At 38.7% G+C, this 25,361-nt stretch overlaps 1 protein-coding gene across 1 annotated transcript in view; it reads right to left on the bottom strand.

The window, feature by feature from the left end:
- Positions 1–25,361, bottom strand: part of PTPRG (protein tyrosine phosphatase receptor type G) — a 729,284-nt gene that overhangs the window by 23,586 nt on the left and 680,337 nt on the right. Inside the window, exons 15-16 of the mRNA XM_031662790.1 lie at positions 13,662–13,753; positions 2,079–2,170 (exon numbers count right to left, since the gene is read on the bottom strand). Of these exons, the coding sequence (XP_031518650.1) occupies positions 2,079–2,170; positions 13,662–13,753 (184 nt within the window). The remainder of the gene's footprint in view (positions 1–2,078; positions 2,171–13,661; positions 13,754–25,361) is intronic.

Consider the following 25,361-nt stretch of genomic DNA (forward strand, 5'->3'; position numbering starts at 1 on the left):
CATAATAGCTTCTTATGTAGCCTATTACCAGTTTTCCCTTTTAGCAGTTACCCAAAAGGAATACTACTCTTTTAAAATACTTCAAATTTTCACCTAATTATAAGGTTACAGTAATATTGGTGAGCTTTTTCTATTTTCTTATTCTCCCCTTTATGTTGCTGCATTGCTGTTCTTTTTAGAAGAAAGCATTTTCTTCCTACTCTGAACAGCTGATTTTAAACCTTTCAAACCTGAACAGATTGTGAAATGACAACAGTCATTTCACCTTCCTGCCTGCCCTCCCCATTCCACTCCCATAAGTATCAGCTAATACTATTTAAGCTATAAAGTTCAATGTAGGTGATTAAAGCTTTTAGCTGCAGTATATGTTTTTTAGGACAGAAATAGGGTACAGATGCCCAGGATTTGTTAGGAAGCTTGATTTTGATGCAGCAAAGCCCATTTTAAGTCAGATCAAGTTTACAGAGGTGTAGCTGATTATTTTGAATAATTAAATGGTGTCAAAACCAGCTGTGATGAATAGCACTGGGGTCTCAAATCATAAATAATTGAGAAACTGGAGTTGCATTTGATCATCCTGATCAAATTCGGCTCTCTAGAGGATAAATGTTTGTCCTGAATACCATCAACATTGTTAAATGCCTCAATATTCTTGCTCAGTCATCCAGCCAACAGTCAATTGAACTAAATCACTTTAACACCACACACATTTGCTGTCCTCATGAATACAAAATGTTTGACTTAAACCATGTTCTTTGTAGTTGAATAGGCACCTTTTTTAGCAAGCATCTAATGGCATTAAATACTTGACATGCTTTTGTTGGTTCCATAAAACATATGACTTCACAGAATAAATCAGAGGTTCTTTCTACCACCTTTGTTTTCATTCTGCTCAAAACAACAAAAACTAACCAAAAACTAAGAGAAAGACTTAATTTAAAACAAGTCATCAATATAATTGCCTTTATGATAGCCTTTTGGGATTCCAAATTTGCATAGACAGTGGCTTTTCATCCTGTTTTTATTTCTCATTGTTCATTCAAGGTAACTGCACCTTCCAGCTGTATGATTCCTAGATGATCTTAAAGTGCTTACCTTCCATTACTTCATTTTGCCCTGCAACCAATTTTGTTGAAAGAGATGGGTAGGTTAGCATCATCATCATTATTTCCATTTTAAAGTAGAAATGAGACAGAGAAAGGAACCGACTTACCCACAAAGCTAGAAGACAGCTGAGCTGCCATGAAAACTTGGCCTCCTCGACACAACTCTTGCTGCCAGAGATGTGCCTTAGTTAAGCGCCTCAGTGAAGAAAAGGGCAGTCTGTTTAATAGCTCCTCATTGACACCCTGTCACTGCTGAACTGGCACAGAACCCAGAGTTGGCAGGGTGGTACATGCCTCTCTCTACCTTGTTTCCTACACACCAGTTCTTAAAATCAGAAGGCTGTGTTAACCCAAGTCTTCTCTCCAAGGATTAATAATCATGAAAACAACAACAGTCAACCTTTGCATGGTTCTTAACAATCAACTCAGCACTTTCAAAGATGTTAATCATTTATTTTCTCCAACGACTTTACAATGTAGGTGACATTGGTGCCATTTTTTAAAAATGGGAAAACTGGGAACCCGAGATGAGGTGATTGGCCCGAGGATTATGAAGCTCACTACTGATGAATCCAGCATCCAGTTTCTCAGACACCAAACCTGCTATCTTCACTACACCATGTGCATTGCAGAAAAGACGTGGAATTAGGGAGCCTTGTATTATGATTGCTGTTCCCAGTTAGAATTAGATGAAGCAAGAACCTGGAAAGCAATCCCTACCAGTTTGCTTTTCTATCACTAAGTTAGTTCTTTTGTAGAAGTGCATGTTCAGGACAGGTACAATCAACTCCCCTTTCACCTAAATTTTATTTGGAAAAGAATGCCTATTAAAATTATAGATGAAAAGAAAAAACTCCACTTTCCACAGTTATTGTTTTGTTATGCTTGGAATGAATTCAGTTCAAGCTTACAAAAATCTGTGTAAAGTAAAAGTTAAGTTTCTGGAAGTTAACTTCCAGCTATGAAACATACCTCAAAATCCTCAGAGAACCCATGCTGGTTATTAGAATAGAGCTCACCGATGTGTTTGACAAACTGTTTGACAGGAATGGCTTCCATGTCATCTGGGGGAATAAAATAATATTCAAAATTACATAGAATACTTCCATAAAACAAATTACACTGATAAAGCAAAGCATCCTTAAGACAAATAGTTGATTTCTGCAAAGCGCAAAATAATTGTATCACACAAAATAGATGTCCTGAAGAAAAGTCTCAGGATTTATTTTACATTAGGATCTCATTATGACTCCAAATGCCGACAAGCCAGGTTAAATACAGTTTTTAAAAAAAAGGTACATAGAGAATTCCCTTTACTTTTTATATTCAAGGCAATTTACATAGTTAAATTACCACAGCATACTCTTAACCCGAAGTGTGAATTTATCAAGGGTACCCATTTGCCAAGAAATTTTATCACACCAGGGGTTTTCTTTGTTTGTTGTTTGTTTTTTTTTTTTTATTGCTGTTCAATGGGGTCCAGCTTGAACTTTGAGCGATTAAGTTCTATTTCCAATCTTTTAACTTTTAAGCAATCATTTATACACAATTATAGATAGATGCCATTGTACCAGCTGGCTCTGGGTACAATGCCATCTATCTTTAAGTGTTCAAAATTTTAGCTCAAGACAGCTGTGTCTACATGATGCCAAATAATCAGTTTGACTGAATTAACTGGATTTTTTTGGTGTTGACAGACTAGGTATACATTCAGGAAGACTCCACATTCCCATTTATTTTGTGTTGTCACTTCAAAAGGAGACTTTCAGTTCATAAACCCAAAGTATGTTTTAAGCTTATTTATCATGATACTTGAGTACTGCTATAAAATAGCCACACCCAGCTAACTGGAGCTCCCCAACCTCCTTCTTCCCTTCTCCCTCGACCCTCCCCCACAAATATTTCCTTTTAAAAATACTCTGCTGAATTTGAGATAAACAACAGACATGACATTTACTTTATTCAGAGTGAAAGATCTTTGGCAAACGCACAAACATCTAAACTGCCACAGATGCTTTTCTTAGCAAAGGGTATGAAGATCTGTATGTGTAAATGAGGTCCTACTTTGGCAAGAATTTTATAGATCCAGGCCTGACAATCTGATTTCTCTTCATCTGGTGACAGTTAACATTGACTATGTCATTCCTTCTCTTCTTTCTTTCGAGAGAGCAAAGCTCTAGGGTGGCTTTTTGCATCTATTGACATTTTCAAACTTGAATCATTCTTAAGCGGAAAATAGCATCTCTTATACTTTGTTTTAGGAAGGTGACTTATATGTTCATAATCCAAGTTGCTTAGCATAGAAATGTTACTTATCAAATAGGTGGTGCTCTGTAAGTACAAATTCTTTCTGTGTGAACAATTAAAGTCCTAATCGTGTTAATAGGCAACCTTATGAAAAAAATTGCCAAGTTATTTACAAATATTTCAGAATTGAAGATGTTCATGAATATGCAATCATTTTGCATGCCCAACAAATCTATAGCTCTCATGATGTAACCAGCATTAACAGAGTAAGCGGAGCCAAAATGTTTCTCCAGAATATTTAGCAGAATGCACAGTTCAAGAAAAATTTCCAAAATTATCTGATCACTTCATTTAAAATGTTTAGAAGTAAGCAAATTCTACAATAATGATCAGTGGCAATGAAAATGATCTCAAGTTGACAAAAGGGTTACTATGTACAAAGCTGGAGAGTCTCTAAATGATTAGCCCAAGAATAAACTCATTTTCAAACAAGAGGCAAAATGGGTGAGATGGGACACAACCTAACCGCAGAATCACTCTAGTATATAGGACTTTCATTTACTTAGAAATGACAGATACAACACTGTTTTCAAGGGCAGAGTGACATATTTAGTAGAGTAATAGGTTGAAGGCAACATTTATACGATAATGATAGTTTAGAATTTTAGATTCCCAAGAACTTACAGTGTTGTGATTAAGAACACGGACTCTAGTTCAAAATAAGAAAAAATATGTCAGCTTTATAACTGTTTTACTCTGTAAGGTAAAAACCACAGCATTTTAAAGGCGTAGCCCACCTCACATCATTAAAAGAAATGCTTTCAGGTTAACTGCTTATTGTTTTTTCCTGCAAAGTGCTCAACTGTAATATCCAAGCTAATGTCACACACACATGGCCAGAAATCAGTATGCCTGCTGCCACTGTGGCTAGAAGCAGCAAAAATCCAGCAGAGCTCAGTATGATAATCATGGAAATATATGACTCACTAGTCTCTCCAATTTGCATCTTTATCCAAGGATGCCTAACCACACCCTCTGGGTTTCCAGGCACCACCAGTAATGTCACAAAAGTACCAGACAGGCGGATATACATACAGATGCATGCCGTACTGACCACTGTCAGCTACCCAGATAATACAGCATTTGCCCTGCAATCAAGATAAATAGCTGAGGAGTCATAAATCTCTGTTCTTTATATTGAGATGAATATAAGGCTATGACTAATTATTCTAATCATTCTCCTGTCATAATTTTTCTATTACATTCTCTCAACATGAGCCAGATGATTATAAAATCAATGTAACTAGCAGAAGGCCAAGCAATTAGGACAGCATCAGAGGCCTAATCTGCTCAATTTTTATCTGGAAAGGCCCTGTGTGTTTTAAGAAGACATTCATCCAAAACATGTTATCTCCACCTAAGTGTCTTGAGTTTCATTAAAGATTGCAGAGAATATTAGCAGCACTAACTAGGCCAGGCACTTTCTGTGTACTTTATATGTATTAACATGTACGCCAAGAAATGGGTACTCTTTTCATATGCATCTTGCACTTGAAAAAAGTTTAGAATGGCAGAAGCTGGCTGCAGACCCTAGATAAAACTGCTCTGGCTCAGAGAATGGGAAACCCCTGGATGAAGCCGTTTCTGAGCACCTAGTACTCAGCCAGATATTAGAGAGATGGTTTCTGCTCAAGGACATTTGTGTTGGTGAAGAGATAAACACAAGGGAGCGCAAGAACAGTGTAATTATGTGGTAAAGACTACAAGTGCCATTAAAAGGATAGGTTTGATGACTTCAGTGAGAATAAATGTCACTAAGGTAGTGGTAGTGGTGGGAGAAGCATAAAGGAAAAAAGGGGCTGGAATCAAAGTGAAGATGTTTTCAGTGACTAAAGATTAAATGGGAGATTATTATGGTATAATAAAAGCAGGATAATGATAAAGTTGGTAGAATGACAGGAAAACCACTATTTATTAAGCCCTTACTGGTTACCAGGGACTGTGCTAAATGTTTTTCACACATTTATCTTTGTAAGAACCAGATGAAGGGAACGTGATTATTCTCACAGTACACATAAGGAAACCAAGGCAACTTGTCCAAAGACTCAGTTAAGTGGCAGAGCTAAGATCTGAACCCAGGTCCACTGAACCCAAAGACTGTATTCCTGTGTACTGTAATATACTATTTGTCTTCATTCTCAAAGCACTACAAGTTCAAGGAATAACAAGAAATTAAACTTTTTAATCCTTAGTATCTTGGTTAATCTGGTAAATATCACTTGATAATTTCGTGTTAATTTTTTCTTTTTTTTTTTTGTAGACATGGTCTCACTCTGTCACCCAGGCTGGCTGGAGTGCAGTTGCTCAATTGTAGCTCACTGCAGCCTCAAACTCCTGAGCTCAAGTAATCCTCTCACCCCAGCCTCCTAAGTAGCTAGGTATAGTTCCATCCCACCATGCCTGGCTAATTTAAAGAGATGGAGTCTTGCTGTGTTGTCCAGGCTGGTCTTGAACTCCTAGCCTCAAGCAATCCTTCCACCTCAGCCTCCTGAGTAGCTAAGACTACAGGCCCATGCCACCACACCTGGCTTATATTTTTTGTAGAGATGAGGTCTCGCTATGTTCCCCAGGCTGGTCTCAAACTCTTGGGCTCGAGTGATCCTTCTGCCTCTGCCTCCCAAAGCACTGAGATTATAGGCATGAACCACTGTACTCAGCTGCTATTTGTACTTACAAAATTTTAAGATACCAAAGGTTTAAACTAGGCAAAAGTGGGACCACTACCATTATCACTAAATCACTCAATTATAAAATGACTGACATAGAGAATCAGTACCTGAAGAGGTGGGCTTATTGTTATTAAATATTATTTACCCTTAAGTTCCCAGATTTTAGCTTTTGATGGTTAGAATTAAATTATGTACATAACTGGTCTTTTATTTTGTTAAATTCACAACAAAACCTTCTTATGTACTTTTGATGAAGCTTGAAATTAGGTCTGTAGGTACCAAAAGCAGAGCCTCAGAAGAGAGTGAACTGATGAGGGCAACTTCTACTGAGAAGAAAACACGAAAGCTGAGATAACGCTGACCTCAAATGCAGCACTGTAGGCAATAAAGAACAATGCATTCGAACATAAAGCTGTTTCCAAAATCTACAGTTATGTATCTGCTGTACTTGCATCTATCTTCAGAACTGTTAGAGGGAAATCACCAATACTTTATGCCTCTAACCTACTCATATATGCTAAATTTGCTTTCTCTTAATCTTAAGGAATAACAGATCAATAAAAAGAGAAACAGTTAGCTTTCTTGCCCATAGTTTTTTTATTTGATGTTAGAAAGGAAAAAACAGCAGCCAAAGCTGTCCCTGAACATACACCATAGGGAGGAGCCACACAGAGGCCCAGCCTGAGTACACTGCTCCTGGTAAGACCATTAGCATGTAACTCAGTAAAACTGAGTATCTGTGATTCTTATCAGCCACCAGTGATGGGATGCTTCCTGTCAATCAGGAAACCAGAGGCAATGGTATGAGTGGAAAAGCCAGAGCCAGACTGCAAGACTCCACTTCTCTGATTCCCTTTCCTCATCTGTAAAATGGGAATAACAGTACTTAATTCATAGATTATTATGAAAAGTAAACAAGGTAACACAAGTACTTATAAGAGTGCCTGGCATTTAGTAAACATTTCATATCTATGATTTATTGTTAGGTGCTACTTGCTTTACATGCACAACCCTATGTTCTAGGGGCTGTGATTACTCTAATTTTCTTTTTTTTTTTTTTGAGACGGAGTATAGCTCTGTCACCCAGGCTGGAGTGCAGTGGTGCGATCTTGGCTTATTGCAAGCTCTGTCTCCTGGGTTCACGCCATTCTCCTGCCTCAGCCTCCCGAGTAGCTGGGACTACCGGCACCCGCCACCGCGACTGGCTAATTTTTTTTTTTTTTGTAGTTTTAGTAGAGACAGGGTTTCACCGTGGCCTCGATCTCCCAACCTCGTGATCCGTCCGCCTCCGCCTCCCAAAGTGTTGGGATTACAGGCGTGAGCCACCGCGCCCGGCCGATTACTCTAATTTTCTAGGTGAGGAAACTGGCTAAAAGAGACCAAGGAGCTTGCCCAAGGCTACTGTCATTATCAAGTAATAGGGCCAGGCTGACTCCAAAGCCTGGGTTCTTCCTTATTATATTACCTCCCTAGAGCTTACATTTAAAAGAAACTTTTCAAAAAAAGTATTGAAATGATATTCTTTGGCTTTGAGGGTAAGCTTCAGTTACCTGGAAAATTCACACTGGTAGACTGGTCACCTTGATGATGCCAGGTAGATAAAGTGTTATGGCATTTACCTTCCTGACAAGATGCTTAGCTGCTGCAGTTGATTGACTTAAGGTCTATTTAATAAAATATCCCTTCTTGCTTACTCTGGAAGTGTGTGGGTATTTATATAAATACCATTAAGATTCCAGAGGTCCTTAAGTCACCCACTCTATGAGCAATCCCTGTAAAGTTCATTTAACCCTTGGCAGATCTCTCAACCCTATCCTGAATTGCAACCAAATCTCCATGGGCAGAGAAAACATACAGAGCCCTAGCATAGTACTTGGCTCAAATCAGTGCAGCTCAGACCTTACCCACCCCCTTCCCTTCACCCTGCTCCAACAACTGGCCTGTTATCAGGTAGTGTTAACCATACCTCTAGTGGACAGACCTCATTTTCAGGAATTCAGCCCCCTGCCCCTCCTGTATGCCCTCTCAGTCTCTCAGAGGCCAAGTTCAGGCCTTTCACGGTGTTTGGTAATACCTTTGTGTCAACTTAGGGAGATAAAGCAAATATGAAATAAAAGGACATTATCAAGATTTCCTGAGTTAGGACACAACAAAAAGATTTTTGTCTAAATCACACTCTTAGGATGCATGGAGTGTTGTGGAGGTTGGAACATTTTATTTCCTGCCATAAAAAGAAATCTCTTTTCATTTATGACACAATGCAGTCAATAAAGAAAGGGCTTCATTATAGTCAAAAGACCAATGAATCTCCTTTGGAGATAATCTCTGTATAAATAAAATATGCCAACAAGGTTGGTTTAATCCCAAGGGTTTTAAACTGCATGTTTAAAACCCCTTTATATTCTGGCACCCTGCTGAAGCCAGTGACCTTCAAATTATTAAGATGTATTTTAACTGCTGGAAAGGCATGAATCATTTCTGAATTTCTAAGCTACTGGTTAGCAGCAACATTTTGTTTTGTAATGCTCTTATTAGAAAGTTAGATTTTCTAATTTCCAGAGAAAAGCATTTGTAAGGACATTTGTGTCTGACAGTGCGCGTATTTAGAAAAGCCCTTTCAATATGCTCTGTAACAGGTTAATTTCATGAGCTAAGTTCTGATTTTTTAAAGTTTATATATAATGAAAGTCTAAAAGAATAATATAATGTAGTGAATGCTTCATTAATAACTGCGATATTATTCGTTTTTTTCAAAAGAATATTCCTGAGTCACTAGATTTTTATAAATACTTGTCAGTGTTAAGAATATTATGGATCTTAAAGACAGCATTTTGTGACCACTTCAGTATTTTAGAAGATGGAAAGCATATGAGGGGACTGACAGCTGGGTTACTGCATTCAGTTATGCTTTATCCTCACACCAAAACAATGGGAAACCAGTAACCAGGGAACATTTTCTTTTGAAAAACCCTCAGTGAAATATATTGAGTCTGAGCCCCTTTCATTCTCCTGCAGAAGTCACAGTTTAACTTCTCTCTCCTGCTCCTGCTTTTCCCATATGTCATGCATGGAACAGGCACTAACCATTCAAAATCTATCTGATAAAAGAATTGATACTACCTTTATAGTGATTGGAAGCCAACCTCAAAAGCACTTCTTTCAAGCTGGATAAATACTCTTGCATTTTGAGTTTTTTCTAACATGGCTAATTAACCTCAGCCACCATATATATTCAGTCTCTGTCTAGCATTTCCACATTTTGCGTAAGTGTTAGGTGAGACCGGGGGGGGGGAAAAAAGTCCTCATTCTTAAAAGACTGTCTTTGCTATACTAAATCAGAAGAACACACTGAATATCCTAAATTCCTGTTAGAATTAATAAAATTGATCATTCAAAATTCTTCAAAAATTCCTATAAACTGCTCTCTCAAAGGGATGAGTATCAAAGGGTTAGCAAAGCTTTCCTTAATCATTTACCTATTTTATTTTATAATAGTTTCCAAAAGTTAGTATAACTTACCGATTCCATGTATGCTTTGGGATTTAAAGATACAAGCTATTTATTTATGAATTTTAGCCACAGCAGAATCAACCAAAGTTGCTGAGTTAGTGTCTAAATTTGTTCAACATTCAACATGGCTGTGACTTGTTTCCTAAGTCATTTAAATCATACAGACCTATTTTTGTGCAGGGAATGGATGTTTTGCTGAGTTGAGTCTTTCAGGAAGGAAAAGAATAAAAATAAGTAGAGAACAGAGATGAGGGGAGATTTTTTAATATGGGGAAAATGTCAACCCAAGAATTATGAATTTCCCTCCAGGAGGATGAAAGAGAATCTAATGGAAAACCAAATGGTCAGTGCTAGTGAGAGAAGTTAATGATCAAGAACTCAGAAAAAACTAAAGAGAATATTCACATATATTTGAAAATGCCTGGACTTAATGAAGCAATATCCGAATGAGGAGTCTGAAGTCTTGAGATATCAAAACTGTCACAGTCGTATGCCAAGAGGTGGCAGAGCCATTTATAAGCATCTGTGCTTTGAAGTCACAAAGATAATTCCAGTGTTAGCTCCACTGCTTAGCTCTGTAACCTTGGACAATTAAAAAAATGTCTCTGAACCTCAGTTTCTTCATCCAGAAAATGGGGGCATCAACCTGTACCTGTCTCTATAGGACTGTAGTGAAAATAAACATAATATACTTTGTTGGTAAATGCTCAATAATTATTAGATAATGATTTTTTAAGAGGCTAACTGTAAAATTGGCTCTGGGAACACAGTGTATTGCATATTCCACAGTGACGACCCTGGAGCTCTATTTTTACAACAGCTTGGTACTTAAATTTTCAACTTCACCCTGTTGCACATATTTTTAGCTAGTATAATGATTCAGTTTACTCGTTATGTCTGTTGTCTGCAAATATCTTTTTAAAAAAATCAATTATAGAGTGTGAAGAGCCCAAGTGGTAAAATAATTTGACAGATCTGGGGCCCAGTATTATTGTTATTTAGGTTTTGAGCAGGGATAAAATACAACTGAGATTGATTGGGTAGAATAAATACTTCATAGGAGCTTTATAAGTCTCATTATTTTTAGAAATAAGAACAATTAGATAATTTCTAAGATAAATCCTTTAAAATGATTCCATGGAGGCTTCCATTAAAGAAAAGTTGTGATAAAAGCTTTAGTAGAGTGAAAGTAACTTACAAATTTGTTAAAAATTGAATTATGTTTTTTTTTTTTTTTTTTTGAGACAGAGTCTCGCTTTGTCGCCCAGGCTGGAGTGCAGTGGCCGGATCTCAGCTCACTGCAAGCTCTGCCTCCCGGGTTCACGCCATTCTCCTGCCTCAGCCTCCCGAGTTCGGACTACAGGTGCCCGCCACCTTGCCCGGCTAGTTTTTTTTTGTATTTTTTAGTAGAGACGGGGTTTCACCAGGTTAGCCAGGATGGTCTCGATCTCCTGACCTCGTGATCTGCCCGTCTCGGCCTCCCAAAGTGCTGGGATTACAGGCTTGAGCCACCGCGCCCGGCCGAATTGTGTTTTTCTTATATGAGACACAGTTGTACTGCTGTAACTAGAAGAAATCCTAAAGAATGGAACAATGAGTTGTTTAAAAAGTGCTTTGTGAATTAAAATATTTTCCAAATGTAACTATTAAATAGGACTGTGGGGTTTTATTTACCAAGCTAAGAGATTATGATCAAGCTGAAAGCTCTTTAAGGAAAGGTCATTTAGGGTAACTCTCAATTAAGGGTGAAGTAAGTTCATTTGTTTAGGCATGCTCCTAGTAAGGCTATGTTAGCTATGAAGACCTGAGAAAGCAGATTAGCCTCCCTCATCATTTCACTAGGTAAGCCCTTTAACATCACACTGCCTTACATTTAAAATGTAAGTGGAGTATTTAACTTCTTAATTAAATAGGTAATGGGAATGAAACAGAAAACATTCAAAAGCAATTTCTGGTCTAAGACACCTTCTCAAAGGTGTGGCAAGGCATATTCAGAGGATCCTAGTGAATTAAAAGTTCTAAAGCCTATATCAAAGAAGAGTGATTCAAGGTGGAGCACACCTAGTGGATGTAGTTCGGTGTTAGGGACACAATTTTAACATGAGAGTCATGCAAATGCTCTCTCTCCATGACTGCTGGGATTAGGAGTACCATGATTTTGGAAGGAAAGTTGCAGCAGCTTACACTTCTGGCTTAATGTATGGTTTCCAAAGTGCTTTTACACATATCATCTACTGTGGTCTTAACAGTTACCTCAAAAGGCAAGGAGAACAGGCATCCTATTTAATTTACAGATTCTGGAAACTAAGGCTCAGAGAGGTTAAGGCACTGAACAAAGATTTCAGGGTGGACCTAGGTTTTCTGGTTCCTAATCCAGTGGTAAAAGAAAATAGAAATGGAAAAACAGCCCAGTAAGTATTTCACCATTTAACGCATTAAAAATGGGTTTCAATTACACAGCTATGAAACAACTGAGTCTGTCAGACTAATCAGGTCAGAGGGGAGAAAGACTGCCATGAATTTTCCAGTGGTCAACACATACTGTAGGTAAAGCAAGAGGAAAAAGTATATGCATACTATTGTGCAAATCCAGTAGATTCAATGAAACTATTTCATGCTGATGAAGACTGATGATTGCTGTCTGCCTTCTCTACTCTCAAAGGAAAAGTAGTTTCCTTCAGCAAGGATAAAAGCACAGGGTTAGTGGAGAACACACAGTAACACAAAACTTATCCCATCTTTATGGGAATTAGTTTAGCAGCCACAAAAGGATCCAACAGGAACTTAATCAGAGACCTTCTGTTAATCTTCTTGTTTCTGTGCGACAAGTTTTAGTGAGAAAACTGATTAGAATGTACAAAACATGGACAATCCCAGTAATATCTGATGACTAAGCAATATACAGACACATAACAGGGCAATTCAGTCTACAACCATAACCACACGTAGTGACAATCTGCAAACAATAGAAGTATTTCTCCATGCTACCCAAAGAATGACTGTACCTCTGAGTTTCACAGCCAAGACCTTTTAAGAACTTTAAGGAAATTTTTCTAACGTTCACTCATTTAAGTACTTAAAGAATACCTACTGTGTGCCAAGAATTATTTTAGCACTGAGAATATAGCCACGTGCCCTTACAAAGCTCTCATTGTAGTGGGAAGAGAGCAAAAAAAAAGTAAAATAAATAGCACATTAGTTGGTGGAAAGCGTTATGGAGAATAGGGCAGATCAGCAGGATGGGGGAGCTTCAGGTGTGGAGAATGGGTGGCATTATAATCAAAGTGATGCTTCTGTTTGCAAAAGAGTAATGTCAAGAGGATAGATGTATCTAAAATATCTGAAGATACGTATTTGGAAGCACATAATGAAACCAGGATGTAGAAAGTTAAAATCTGGCAAACGAGAAGGGATGCCAAATAGAAATGGTGGGTGAGATCTTCAAATCCCACATCCTATTACACCTAACCCACTGCTGAACTTCTAAATGTCTAAGGCATTTGCTAGGATTCACTACAGTGTACACTCCACCATTCCCTACCCCAACACTAACCAAGTGTTTTATCTTTTTACCAGAGGAAAAGTGAAATATTCACCAGACTAGTAATGTACCCCTCTATTTCCACACAACCACCATAAGAACCAAAACTTTCAACATTAAGATACATGATTTTCAGAGGAAAGAATCTTAGAAAAATATCACCTTTAAAAAAATGTGTCACAAATTGTGATTTAAAAATATAAGCACAAATTGCCTATGCAAATGAAATTTAGTTCAAGTAGATACTAAGAATGTTTTTTGTATGGTTTTTCCCTTTTTTCTATTGTACTTTCCTTTCCTGCATATGACTGTATACTACATTAACTCAGTTATTTGTTCCTCTAAAGAGAGTTTTATTACTTTGCAGATATGTAAAGGAGTATTCATTAAATTACTCTTAGTTAAGGATATCTTATACTGGGCAAGCTTTAAAAGGCTGTAAAATAATATTTTCTTGTTTTATCAAACAAAACTGAGAAAAGAGAAAAACAATTAGCCCACTGGAAATAAGAGCAGTGTCTTACTTACCCGGAATAGGAATAATAGGAATACTTTCATTAGGGACCACTCGAGGTGAATTGCTGTCTTCCACATAGAAATGAGCAGTCTGAAAACATTTTCTGTGTAGAAAAGAGAAAAACCATGTCAATAATAGGATATGCGCTATCTGAGTTCATCATCTTTTAATTCTTATTTTACAGACCTTCCCAGCTTTAAACATCACACAGCACTGAGGGTGAACTCATGTAAAAGTAACAACATACAAGGACAACATTCAGCCTGTTGGAGGGGCCCCAAATTGCTAAAGAATATCCTTTTTTTTTTTTTTTTTTTATCATCACTGTATCCAACCTGATAGTTCAAAGGGAAAGGCTTAGTATTTAACTACTCAAATATGTGAAAACATGGTAGAGAGTAAACCTACCACACAGACTGCTAGGGTTATCTCACAATATTTCTAAATTTGATATGTTACAGAGGAGTAATTTGCTATTCTAAATCCCCAACACCAAGTTCAAAACCACACCTTGTATCCCCTTCCAACATCGTCATCAAACAGCCCAAGTACACAATAGCACCACATTGTTCATGCTTAGCAAAGGCCCCCAAAGCCTCAGACAGCTCTTTAAAGGGGTCAGAGGGCTTCAGGAAGGCAAGCACTCAGAATCAGAGGCCCTTGCCAGACAATATCTGAGACAAGGTCTTGAAGCCCTTAAGTGTCATCTGCTTGTTTTTGTTTTTTTTTTTTTACCTGTATTTCAAGCAAAGCAGAGAGCACACACTGGTCATCATAGGACAGGCAATGAAGAGAGAAGCCATCAGCAGCTCACTCAGCCTCTGCCTCCGATGCTGGCTGGCCCTCAGCTTTCCTGCATCCACGTCACTGCTCATTGCGGCCCTAATGAGCTGCCGGAAGCACAGGCTGAATATTTAATGAAGCTGCTCAGCGTGAATGGCTATTGTGACCAGAGAAGGGTCCCTGTTCATTTGGCGGAGGGGCTTTACAATAGCTGGCCCTACTGCTGGGTCTTTTAGCCAAGCAGGCGGCATCCTTCTGGTGCACAGTGTCACTGGGATCTGTCCTCCTCCTCTGGCGTCGCACACCAAACAACATTTACACACATTACAACTTTGCTTTTTCTGGGGCCCGTATTCCAACTACCAGATAAGTCAACTTTTCTTCACAGTTGTCTTTGCTCATCTAATCAAAAATATCCTGGGATGATTCCACTGGGCGTACCCTGTTTCTGTGAGGCCAAAGAAGGGGCTAGGGTTGGGAAGGTTAGAGAAAAATCAAGAAACTATAAAAAATAAGATCTCCGTGGGAGTGAAGAGACCACATGGTTACAAAGATGTTTCCATCTCAGCTTTTATACAAGCTATTATAACCACACGCAATCAGAAATGTTCACATGTCATAGTATGAAGTGCTGTTCTTTAAGCAGTGCCTATTTTCAGATGGACAGTAGCTAAGCAGTTTCCATTTGGATAGTGCTCTAGAATCAATCTAGTCTGCTGCACCATTCCATTAGGAGATTTTGAACGTCAGTTACTACAACTCTTGACACATGCCTCCCAGGACTACTCTAACAGAGCACTGAAGAAAAATGAGTGGTTTTTTTTTTTTTCCCCTATGAATTGCTCAGCATTTGTAATATAAATAATAAAACAAGTTTTCCTCACTCTTTGCTTAGCTGCCTTTACCTAAATTTGTGAAGAACATAAGTTAGTCAGACTTAAGCTACATGGATATGAAATGCACATAATATTACAGGGCTCTGGTGCTAACCAAATCTTCTCAATGTAAACCAATAGAAATCTAAGTGAAAAAAAATTATTTTGATGTTTAAAATAACTTCTCTCTCTCTCTAAATTAGTTATTATGTTTTCTACTCTTGGATTACTTCCTTTCCTCCCCCACCTTCCCCAATTTGCACAGATTTCCAGAATGTAACATTAAAGTTAAAACACAGGTTATGGACTTTAGAAATGAATGAAAGCCTTAACCATCCAGTATCATAGCTAAGGAAAACCTGCTTTTGTTGAGTTAGAAGACAGCTATTCAACTGCTTAATAGCCCAAATAAGTGCTCTAAGTCACTAAGATGAATGGGATGCAATTTACTGGGTTAGCCTTTAACTTGAAAAAAAAAAAAATACATGCAAGAAATAACTTTGCTTTTAAGACCATAATTATTATTGCTGTTGGACTTCTAAAATGTAAAGCTATTAATAAATAGAATTGTTATTGGCCAAGTTACTGTTAAAGTGACTTGGAAAAAAGGATATATATACTATATTGTAGATTTTTTTTTCCCCACAAGACAGGCAGACAGTTCAGCCAGTCTCTCAGTTATATGTGGAACTACAGGCTCCACATTATCTTTGAAAAAAGCAGTGTGTACTGAAGCAAATCACACTCTAGTGCCCCATGTGCTGCTGTTTATAATGGATTTTCCCCGGAGCAAAATAACTCCATGATTGCCAGAGAAAAGTACACGACTGGGGATAAGGATCAGAAACCTGGGAGACAGAGCTCCGCATCTGTACCTTGCTGCACATCATGCACTTGCCTCCCACACAAATATATGGGTGGGCAACTAACTACAGAACTTTGTGGGGAATATCTTCCCATAGAATAAAGATTTCAATGGATTTGGCAAATGTTTATTCAGCACCCACTGCACAGCATCAAGTATGCAGACAACGCATTCTCTGCCGCTGTCTGCAATCCTTCAAACTACTTCCTTAAGCCTGGCTAAGCACTGGAGTAACTGATAAAGTATTATATAAGCAACAGATGATTTTTGCAGAAAAATTAGGCAATAAAAATGAACGAAAAGAAAAGAAATTAAAAACACCCCAAATCTTCCTCCTAGTGGTGATCGCTATTAATATTTTGAGGTCTAACCCTGTATACTTTTCCTCATTTATTGACTATTCCTTGATCATCTGCAGTGAGGAGCTGGGAGCACAATGATAAACAAGACACACAAGGTACCTACCCTCAGTATTTATGTCTTCATGGGAAAAATCCACAACAAGCAAACAAATTGCTTCAAACAGTCAAGAGCAATGAAGAAAATAAGAATGATGTGGTGGTAAATGAAGTCAGCTGAAGGAAGGGACTTCACTGAGGAGGTGGCATTTAAGCTGAGGCCTGATTAAGGAGGTCTAACCCTGTGAAACTCAGGATGAAGACCATTTTAGGCAGGTCAAGCAGCTAGTTGAGCCTTAGAGCAGAGGGAGCTTGGCGCATTTTAGGAAACTGGAAGGAAGCCAGAGGCAAGGGAAAGGCTGTGGAAAGCAAGGTTGGAGAGGCAGGCCAGAGCCAGATCATGCAGGATCCAGCAGATCACAAAGAACCTTCGTTGGTGTCTAGGAGCAGGGGAAAGTCAATGAAAGGCTTTAATCCATGGAGAGGCACCGTCTGATTTGCTTCTTTCAGAAAGCTCATTTTGGCTGCTACATGATGAATGGATTAGAGGGCAGCAGAAATGGAACAAGGAAATCAATCTGTGGGCTATTATTATAATCTCACCCAAATATAGACAGATGGGCTGTTTTCTGTTTTTTTCTTTTTTTTAAATTTATTATTATTCTGGGTGTAGGGGGAGTATGTATCTTATTTTGAGACGGAGTCTTGCTCTGTCGTCCAGGCTGGAGTGCAGTGGCGCGATCTCAGCTCACTGCAATCTCTGCCTCCCAGGTTTGGGTGATTCTCATGCCTTTTGTGCCTCAGCCTCCCGAGTAGCTGGGACTACATGGGGGGTTTTATTTTTAAAAAACGAAATGAGATCATTCTATATGCATCTCTTCTTGATAACAAACATAGACTGGCATCCTCTTTATTAATGTTTACTTAATCTTCCATTTCATGGAGGCATTACAATGCTGGTATTTAATTTATTCCTTTAATAACTATCTATTGGGGGGTCTACTCTGGGCCAGGGACTGATGGAGGTGGTCAGTCTGTTGTCAACTTTTCATGATCCTTAACAATATGAAGATGGTCCCTTTGCATGTACAAATTCTACACTGTGTTTAATACCTAAGAAAAGCAGCTGCATATCACAAGGCATTGTATTTTAACTTGCTCATTTCAGTGAATTCCCATGAAAAATTGTGCTTCTTGACCTTCAGAGGTATCCAGGAATAAAAAAACAAAAGCAGGGATTTTGGAGAAAAGGAAAGAAAAACACAAGTTTTAATGCCTCTAAACCTCTGAACTGTGATCTACTTAAGGAGGCAGTATTGTCTCTAGTTTTGAGCTCAGGGGAATGGAGATAGAATTTCTCAAAGTGCTGGACAGGCACGGTGACTCATGCTTGCAATCCCAGCACTTTGGGAGGCCGAGGTGGGTGGATCACAAGGTCAGGAGTTTGAGACCAGCCTGGCCAAGATGGTGAAATCCCATCTCTACTAAAAATACAAAAATTAGCTGGGCGTGGTGGGGTGCACCTGTAGTTCCAGCTACTCGGGAGGCTGAGGCAGAAGAAACGCTGGAACCCGGGAGGCGGAGGTTGCAGTGAGCTGAGATCACACCACTGCACTCCAGCCTGGGCAACAGAGTGAGACTTGGTCTCAAAAAAACAAAACAAAACAAAACAAAAATTTCTCAAAGTGCTTACGTGTGTCACTGAGCGTGCAATTTCAATTTTCTATCTAGGTCTAATTATCTTTCAACTAACTTACCCTTACAGACCCTCCCTGAATGAATCAGATTTCTAGGATCACAGAGAGCCATTTTCCAAAATCCTAATTTCTCTATAGTGAACATCTGTATATGATAGTACCCTAAAAAGGGAAATCAATGAAATAGATCATGTTTGTAATGAAAAAATATATTGACAAATTTAACTACAAAATATAATCCAATGATTCCCTGCCATATATTTCATGTTTCTACCTCTGCCCTTTTACTTCCCATCCCCTCCCCAACCCCTGAGTGCTGTCTGTCCCCTTTAAGAAACTGAGGCCAGGTAACATTATTTTCACTGACCCTGACAGGCCTAGTAATGACCTAGTAAGTATAAGTTATCTTATACTTCCCCCTATTGTACATTTGCAGCATTTATCTTTCTGACACTTTAAGTTCTCTGATTTAGGTATGCCTTAATTTTGGAGGGCCAGGCCTGAACAGTCAGTCAGTCTCTCAGTCTCTCTCTCTCTTATCAGTAAAGTATTGTCAAATGGTGGTTATTAATAAGCAGTGCATAGCTCTTTGGCTTAGGGAGCTTTTAGAATACCCAGGCAGGGTAAGCCCCATTAATGATGATTCTAACAGAGCAGGTGCAGGGTAGGGTATAGCTCTGCGTATTGTGAAGACTGCCTCTAGGGATTCTGGTATGTACTATGTCCAATTATGAACCACTCTGAGGAAGGGAAAATGGTTCCTGAGAGTCCACCCTTGTGGACTGCTATACTTGTCTGGTAGGAAAATTAATTTCAGTTTCTATGAAGACATTGAAGTTGTGAATATTTACTTCAATATTATTAATAATAATGATGTTCTGACATCCTGAATTCCAAGTTTCCTGCCACTTAAACAAACTGGAAAACCACTGTTTTAGATGGCTTTCTAAAGCCCACCCCCATCAACAAGGTACCCAAGATAGAGGGACTTACATGAAACATTCACTGAATGCTCCCAGATGGGTACGAGAAAGAGCTCAGTTTGCACAAGGTATTTCCTCAATTTGAACTCAGTGGGTATGTGAGACAGAATGAAAGTGAAATGGGAGATGTAAATCTGTTGGTCCCTAAGTTGGTCCCATTTCTCACATGCCTCTCACAGAGTAAGCGTTTTGCCACACCGAATGAGAGTCCCTGTTCAAAAGAATGCACTTTTCTTACAGCATAGCCCTAAATGCTACCTAAGTGCTTCTGGTGCTTGACCAAAGATGACTAACATATTAGATCTATGCATATCTCTATAGAAAGTTCCAAGTAGCAGAGTGGAAGCAAGCTTCCTCTGTTACTCTCCACTCATTCATCCCTTTTTAGAAAACCAAACATGGGGTCATATGTCTTCAAAAGATTTCTAAGAAAGGTTTGATTGGAAGTCCAGAGGGTAATGTGTGATAGTAGCTGATCAAATCTGTATGGAGTCTGGTTGGCAGTTTTCTGGGTCTCAAGCCCACAACCCACACCTGTGGTCCAGATCTGTACAGTGTTTGAAGCCCTGATGGTAGGAGTGTGCGAGTATGCACAGCTTCTTAAAAGCCCACATGGGACACATGAAGCTTATGATTAGGAATATTTTCTCTTGGACTGAAATTTTTAAAAATAACCTGCCATGCTTTCAAATAAGGGACATATTTTAAGGATAAAGACCTCTTTAAAAATAAAGTCTACTCTTGGGAAAGCAGAGCACACACACCTGCAGAGTACATCTTTTAGTCAGGATGTGAAACACATCGGCCAGTATCAGCTGTCAACGTCAAGTCCCTGAGCTCCCTGCTGAAAAATACACACTGTCAGCACATGACAGGTTCCAGTATGTTTAATTGGCCTTCTTGACTAATGAAACACACACACACCCAGCTGCTCTGACAGTCCTTTGTAAGTATTAATAAAATTCCAGTTATAGAGACTTACTATCCAAACAAAATGTAGCAAAATAACCAAAACAAACAAACAAACAAAAAAACCCTCTAGACTTCTGACCCCCATTGCTACCCAGGAATTTGATACATTCTTAAGGAAGAATACCCAGAATGACCAAATTTCTGCATAAAGGCCTTTTTTTCTGTGGCTTCTGTTCTTCCAGCTACCTGTTTAGATAACCTCTGATATGAGCTAACAATTTTCTTGTCTCTTTCTGCCCTTCTGACAAGAACCTGGAAATAATTTAGTGACCAATATTTTTCAGAAGCAAAGTACTGAACTTAAGTGCAGAAAGACTGAACATTAGAAATGTCTGGAATTCCACACAACACTGCCATATTAAAAAACAAACAAATAAAAAACCTCCTTAAAAGGCAGGTCTCCAAACCTGCTTACAGGAAAAAGGGGTTCCTGCCATCTACAGACATCTGGGTCAACATGTACATCCACTTTGACAAGCTTGGGATGTCACATTGTTCTCATCCAGGGTCCTCCGTTTATTACAACACTGCCCTGAACAACACCATGACTGCTGGACATGGGCATGGTGGAGGACCACAATATGGCCTCCAGACTCGTATGAAAACCCAGAATCATGAACTAACCGAATGTCGGTATATAGGAATTAGAAACCAAGTCACTGTCTTCAAATTAAACTCAATGGTTCTATAATCACATCAGGGTGACAAAGAGATTATTAGCAGTGTGTAGCTCAAAATTCTAATTGCAGACTAGAGAGGGCAGTTAGCTGAGCTGCTGCTGAATATTAATTATATAATCTTAACTGATTTACACACTGCCCTCATTTAAATTTACAGTGGCACACCCGCTAATAATCCCATTTATTTTCATGCTGTCAAGAAAATAAATCACATTAATATTTACTTTTGTAAATGGATCTGTTGTAGTAAACCCTGCATAAATAAGAGCCACTTACAAATAGAAAGTTTGAAAATATTCACATGCCTTCAAGGAAGATGATTGAGGGCTGTATTAAAAAGGCATGGATTGATTTATTAGGGCAAAATGTTTCAATAAATTGAAGTGACAAATACAACAATAAAAGAAAAAGGCTGTAGGCGTTGTTGGGCTTTTCCTCAAAGAGAAGTGTCTGAAATAACTCCGGGATTCCACTTGGAAAGGAGCCCAATGTAAGTTCTAAGTTGAGATTTTTCATATACAACAACTCACTTGCTGTTAAGTTTCCTTTATGGCATGTTAAGTGATTCAGTTTATAAAACTCAGTTTACACTTGTAGTATCTCTTCCGGAAGGGATCTTCTCAAAAGAAAAACTCAAACCAAAATATGTTTCTGGTGGCCATATTTTCCAAATCATAAAAGGGGGCGTGAAATTTGACAAATGTCAATGTGCTTTGGGGGATAATCAAATGGCAAGTTTCACATGAGGGCTGTGGAAGTCCCAGGGCATATGGCTGTCATACCTTAGATAAGCAGGGCTTAAAGATATGAGGAGAGAGAAAGGGAAAAGGGAAGAGAAAAGAGAACAAAATCATGCAATGATGGATGGGGTGTGAAAGAGCAAACAGACACTAAAATGAGGAGAGAATGTTTCAAAAATATTTTGGATTTCACATGAATAGGAGAGATGGCCTAGTCGACTTTTGGTACAGTTAGAAGTGACAAAAATCTGATTCCCATGGTGAGAATTTTATTGGATGATTCAAATTGCCTGCAATTAATATCTTTAGGAAGGTGGGAGAAAATGATAAATTATAGGCACAAAAGTGGTCTCAAAACTCTTAGCTAGGCATTAAGTTTGCCAAGAAATCCTTGCAGATGCCTAGGTCTGACTGAAGTACTGGTAATACTTTCCAGAAGGTAAGAGAGAAAACGTCTCTTCAGAAACCACATTTTGATGAGGCCGTGACAGTTCCTATATTATAGCTGGCTTTGAGAAAGTGAGCCCTGGACAGTACTTCCCAAGGCTTCCAGCTATTACCTAGAAAAGAAGGCTTGAAGTCAGGGGCTTTAAGGTGGCTGTCTCACCCTTCAGACCCTAGACTGGAATATTCTGAACATCTGGACTGAGGTTTGAGGGGCTCTCCACCTCATGTGCCACACTTTTAAGGCACTGACACATTATCCCACTGATTTGGGAAGGTCAATGGTGATATGATAGTCCAACTCATTTTGGGGAGGAGGTAAGAAATGAAATTCACATTTTATTTGCTGCACATATTTTTCAGTATTTACAATCTAAAATGTCTGGGTAAAAGCCTTTTGGCAACTCCTTATTTTGTTAATATACTGATTGACTGTATTTTGCTGTGAGTGATATTTTAAGGATCTAAGAAGGTATTATATGACTCTTCACTAAGCCCCAGATTGCAGTATATTTTTTAAATACTTGAGACCATATGGGGAAAAAAAGAAGTAGATTCAGACATCACACGATCAACCAGGTTAAATTCCAAATGAATTTACTATTAAAATTTGAAACCATAAAAGTAATTTTAAAAAGAGTAACCTCAGAATGGAGAGACTTTTAAAAGAAAACTCGAAATCTAGAAAACAACAGAAAATATAGATAAATCTGATTATATAAACATCAAAGAAGAACCATAAATACAATTAAGAAGTAAACTACGAATTGGGAAAAAATATTTGCAACCCGTATTGCTACCAAGGGATATCTCTCTTCATTAGAAAAAGATCAATAACTGAAAGAAAAAATAAGCAAAAGATAAAAACAGTTTACAGAAACACAAATGGTTCAATCCCACTTATAGTAAGAGACAACACATTAAAACTACACTGAGACACCGTTTCTTTTTCACCTATGAGGTTAGTAAAAAAGCCAACGTTTGACAATGCAGTGTGCTGGGTTGGCCGTAGGGAAACAGGCATGCTCATAGACTGTCGAGAGAAACCCACCTTGGTACCCCATTATGGAGGGCAATTTGGCACCATACATGCACAATAGTATGTACCCTGTGATACAGCCAATAAATTTTCCTCTGAAAATTTTCCTACAGACATGCTTATCCACTTGCAAAGTGACACATAAACTTATTAATCACACAATTGTTTGCAATAACAAAAGACGGAGAACAATCAAAATGACAGCCACAGGGGACTGGTTAACTAAATCATGACACATCTATACAAAGGAATACCATGCTTCTGTGTAAAAGAATGAAGAAATTATATAGGCATAGGGAAAACCTGTGTTAAGTGAGAATAGCAAGACACATGATCGCATATGTTGTATTCCATTGTGTACAAGGGGATAAAAGGATATTCATTATTTGCTTATATATGTGTAACAATCCCTGGAAGAATAGACAACAAACTAGCAATAGGGGCTACCTATTTGTGAGGAGGTAGGGAACAGAGTGGGTGAGTGATGGGATGGCAATTTAGGGGTACATATAATTTTAAACTTTTTGATTTTGAATCATGTCAAGTATTACCTACTCAAAACTTAAATCAGCTTTATTAAGAAATTAAATATACTTGGGTCTGATTTTCAGTGTTTTTTTCCTCTCCTTTCTGGGAGGATAATCACCTCTCACAGCCATTGTCCTGCTTTTAGCAATTCTCTGTGCAACGTGTCTTAGTGGCACAGTCCCCCTTCCTTCCTGCTGTGGGACTGGGAGATGACAGGGGCAGAAGAGTAATGCCACATGAAATTAATGTGTAGGGACTCTGTAACAGCTCTTGTAGCTGTTTGGAGGGTTGCAATTTAGGCATCACTGGGGGCTCTTCTCCTGATTCCTGGCCACATTTTGGGTGGAGATGAGAAAATGAGAGTGGACTGAAAAAGGCAAAGGTGAGAGAGAGCCTGATTCTAGCCTCCTGCAGAAGCCTGGCAGAGGAAGGGGGCACCCTGTCTTTCAAAGCCCTTTTATAGAGCAGCAGCAGGATGGACACAGGTCAGGAAAGGAGGTGGCAAAAGTGCCTGCGGAGAGAGCATCGGGAAGGAGAGGGGACAGTGGGCCAGAATGAGGAATTGTACAGTATGGCAGGGCTGCTAGCATAAGGAAGAGCACAGACATGGCACCCCTTGAGGACAGGATCTATATCTGGCCCATATCGTTTTCATGGAGTACTTAGCATAGCACACGTAGCTGTGAGAAGGCGTACTCCTCAGGAGTACCACACCATGGCAGTGGAGTCCCAAGGCAGCCACTAAGCAGGGTGACCTAGCCAAGTGACAACTTCTCAGAGCCTCAATTTACTCAATTTCTCGATGGGTTAATACATTTCACACACTAAGCATTTTACATATACTACCCCCATTTAATCTTCACAACAACCTCATGAAAAGTTGCTATCATTAGACTTATTTTCTAGATAAGTAAACGGAGGCTCTATGGGCCCTTCCTAGTCGCAGGGCCAGGAAGTGGCAGAGTTGCAGTTAGAACACATACCTCCCTGAGCCAAAGTTTGTCTTTTAAGCTGCTACACTATTTTAAAAAGTGAATATGATTCACAATCAGACGGATTCTATAAATACCTGTAGTTTCACAAGATGGTTCCCAACTCCTAGACCTGGATGACACTGATTGTGCTTCCCTCACTGAGCAGCAGAGAAGATACCAGAGAGACTGGGGCATTTCTGTTAGGATCTAAAATATATCTATAATGGGCCCACTGACATGTGGGGGTCCAGGTACATAAAAGAAATAGTCTGGCAGGCTACAGCATCACTTCTGGGGAGGACTTGAAACTGGATGTGCATTTATCCTTATGATGTTCATAAGGTGATGCTGGCTCTTTCAAGTGTTATAGTAAAAAACACATTATATTTATAATGGACTGGGTATGACAGGCATTTAAATAATGTCCAGCGTCTTCCTCTCTTAAGATTAATCTTTGACTCCAAAACTATAGAGAAGTTTCTATTTCAGTTTCTATCCTTAACTTTGAAAATGTATTAAAGACATTAATAAGCAAAAAGAGATCACAGAATAATTTAGTTACCGGTGTTAGCAGTTATTGCTTTCCCTATAAGGCCAAAATTACACAGTACAGTGTAAAAGAAAATAGATCATATACTTTCTCATTAATGTGTCACAACTCCTAAACTATACCGTCTCAGATTTCATAGGTTTATCTGATTAAAATAGTTGGATATCTAAAATTTCATCTCAG

This window comes from Papio anubis, chromosome 2 (genome assembly GCF_008728515.1).
Source record: "Papio anubis isolate 15944 chromosome 2, Panubis1.0, whole genome shotgun sequence".
In the NCBI taxonomy this organism is placed as follows: domain Eukaryota; kingdom Metazoa; phylum Chordata; class Mammalia; order Primates; family Cercopithecidae; genus Papio; species Papio anubis.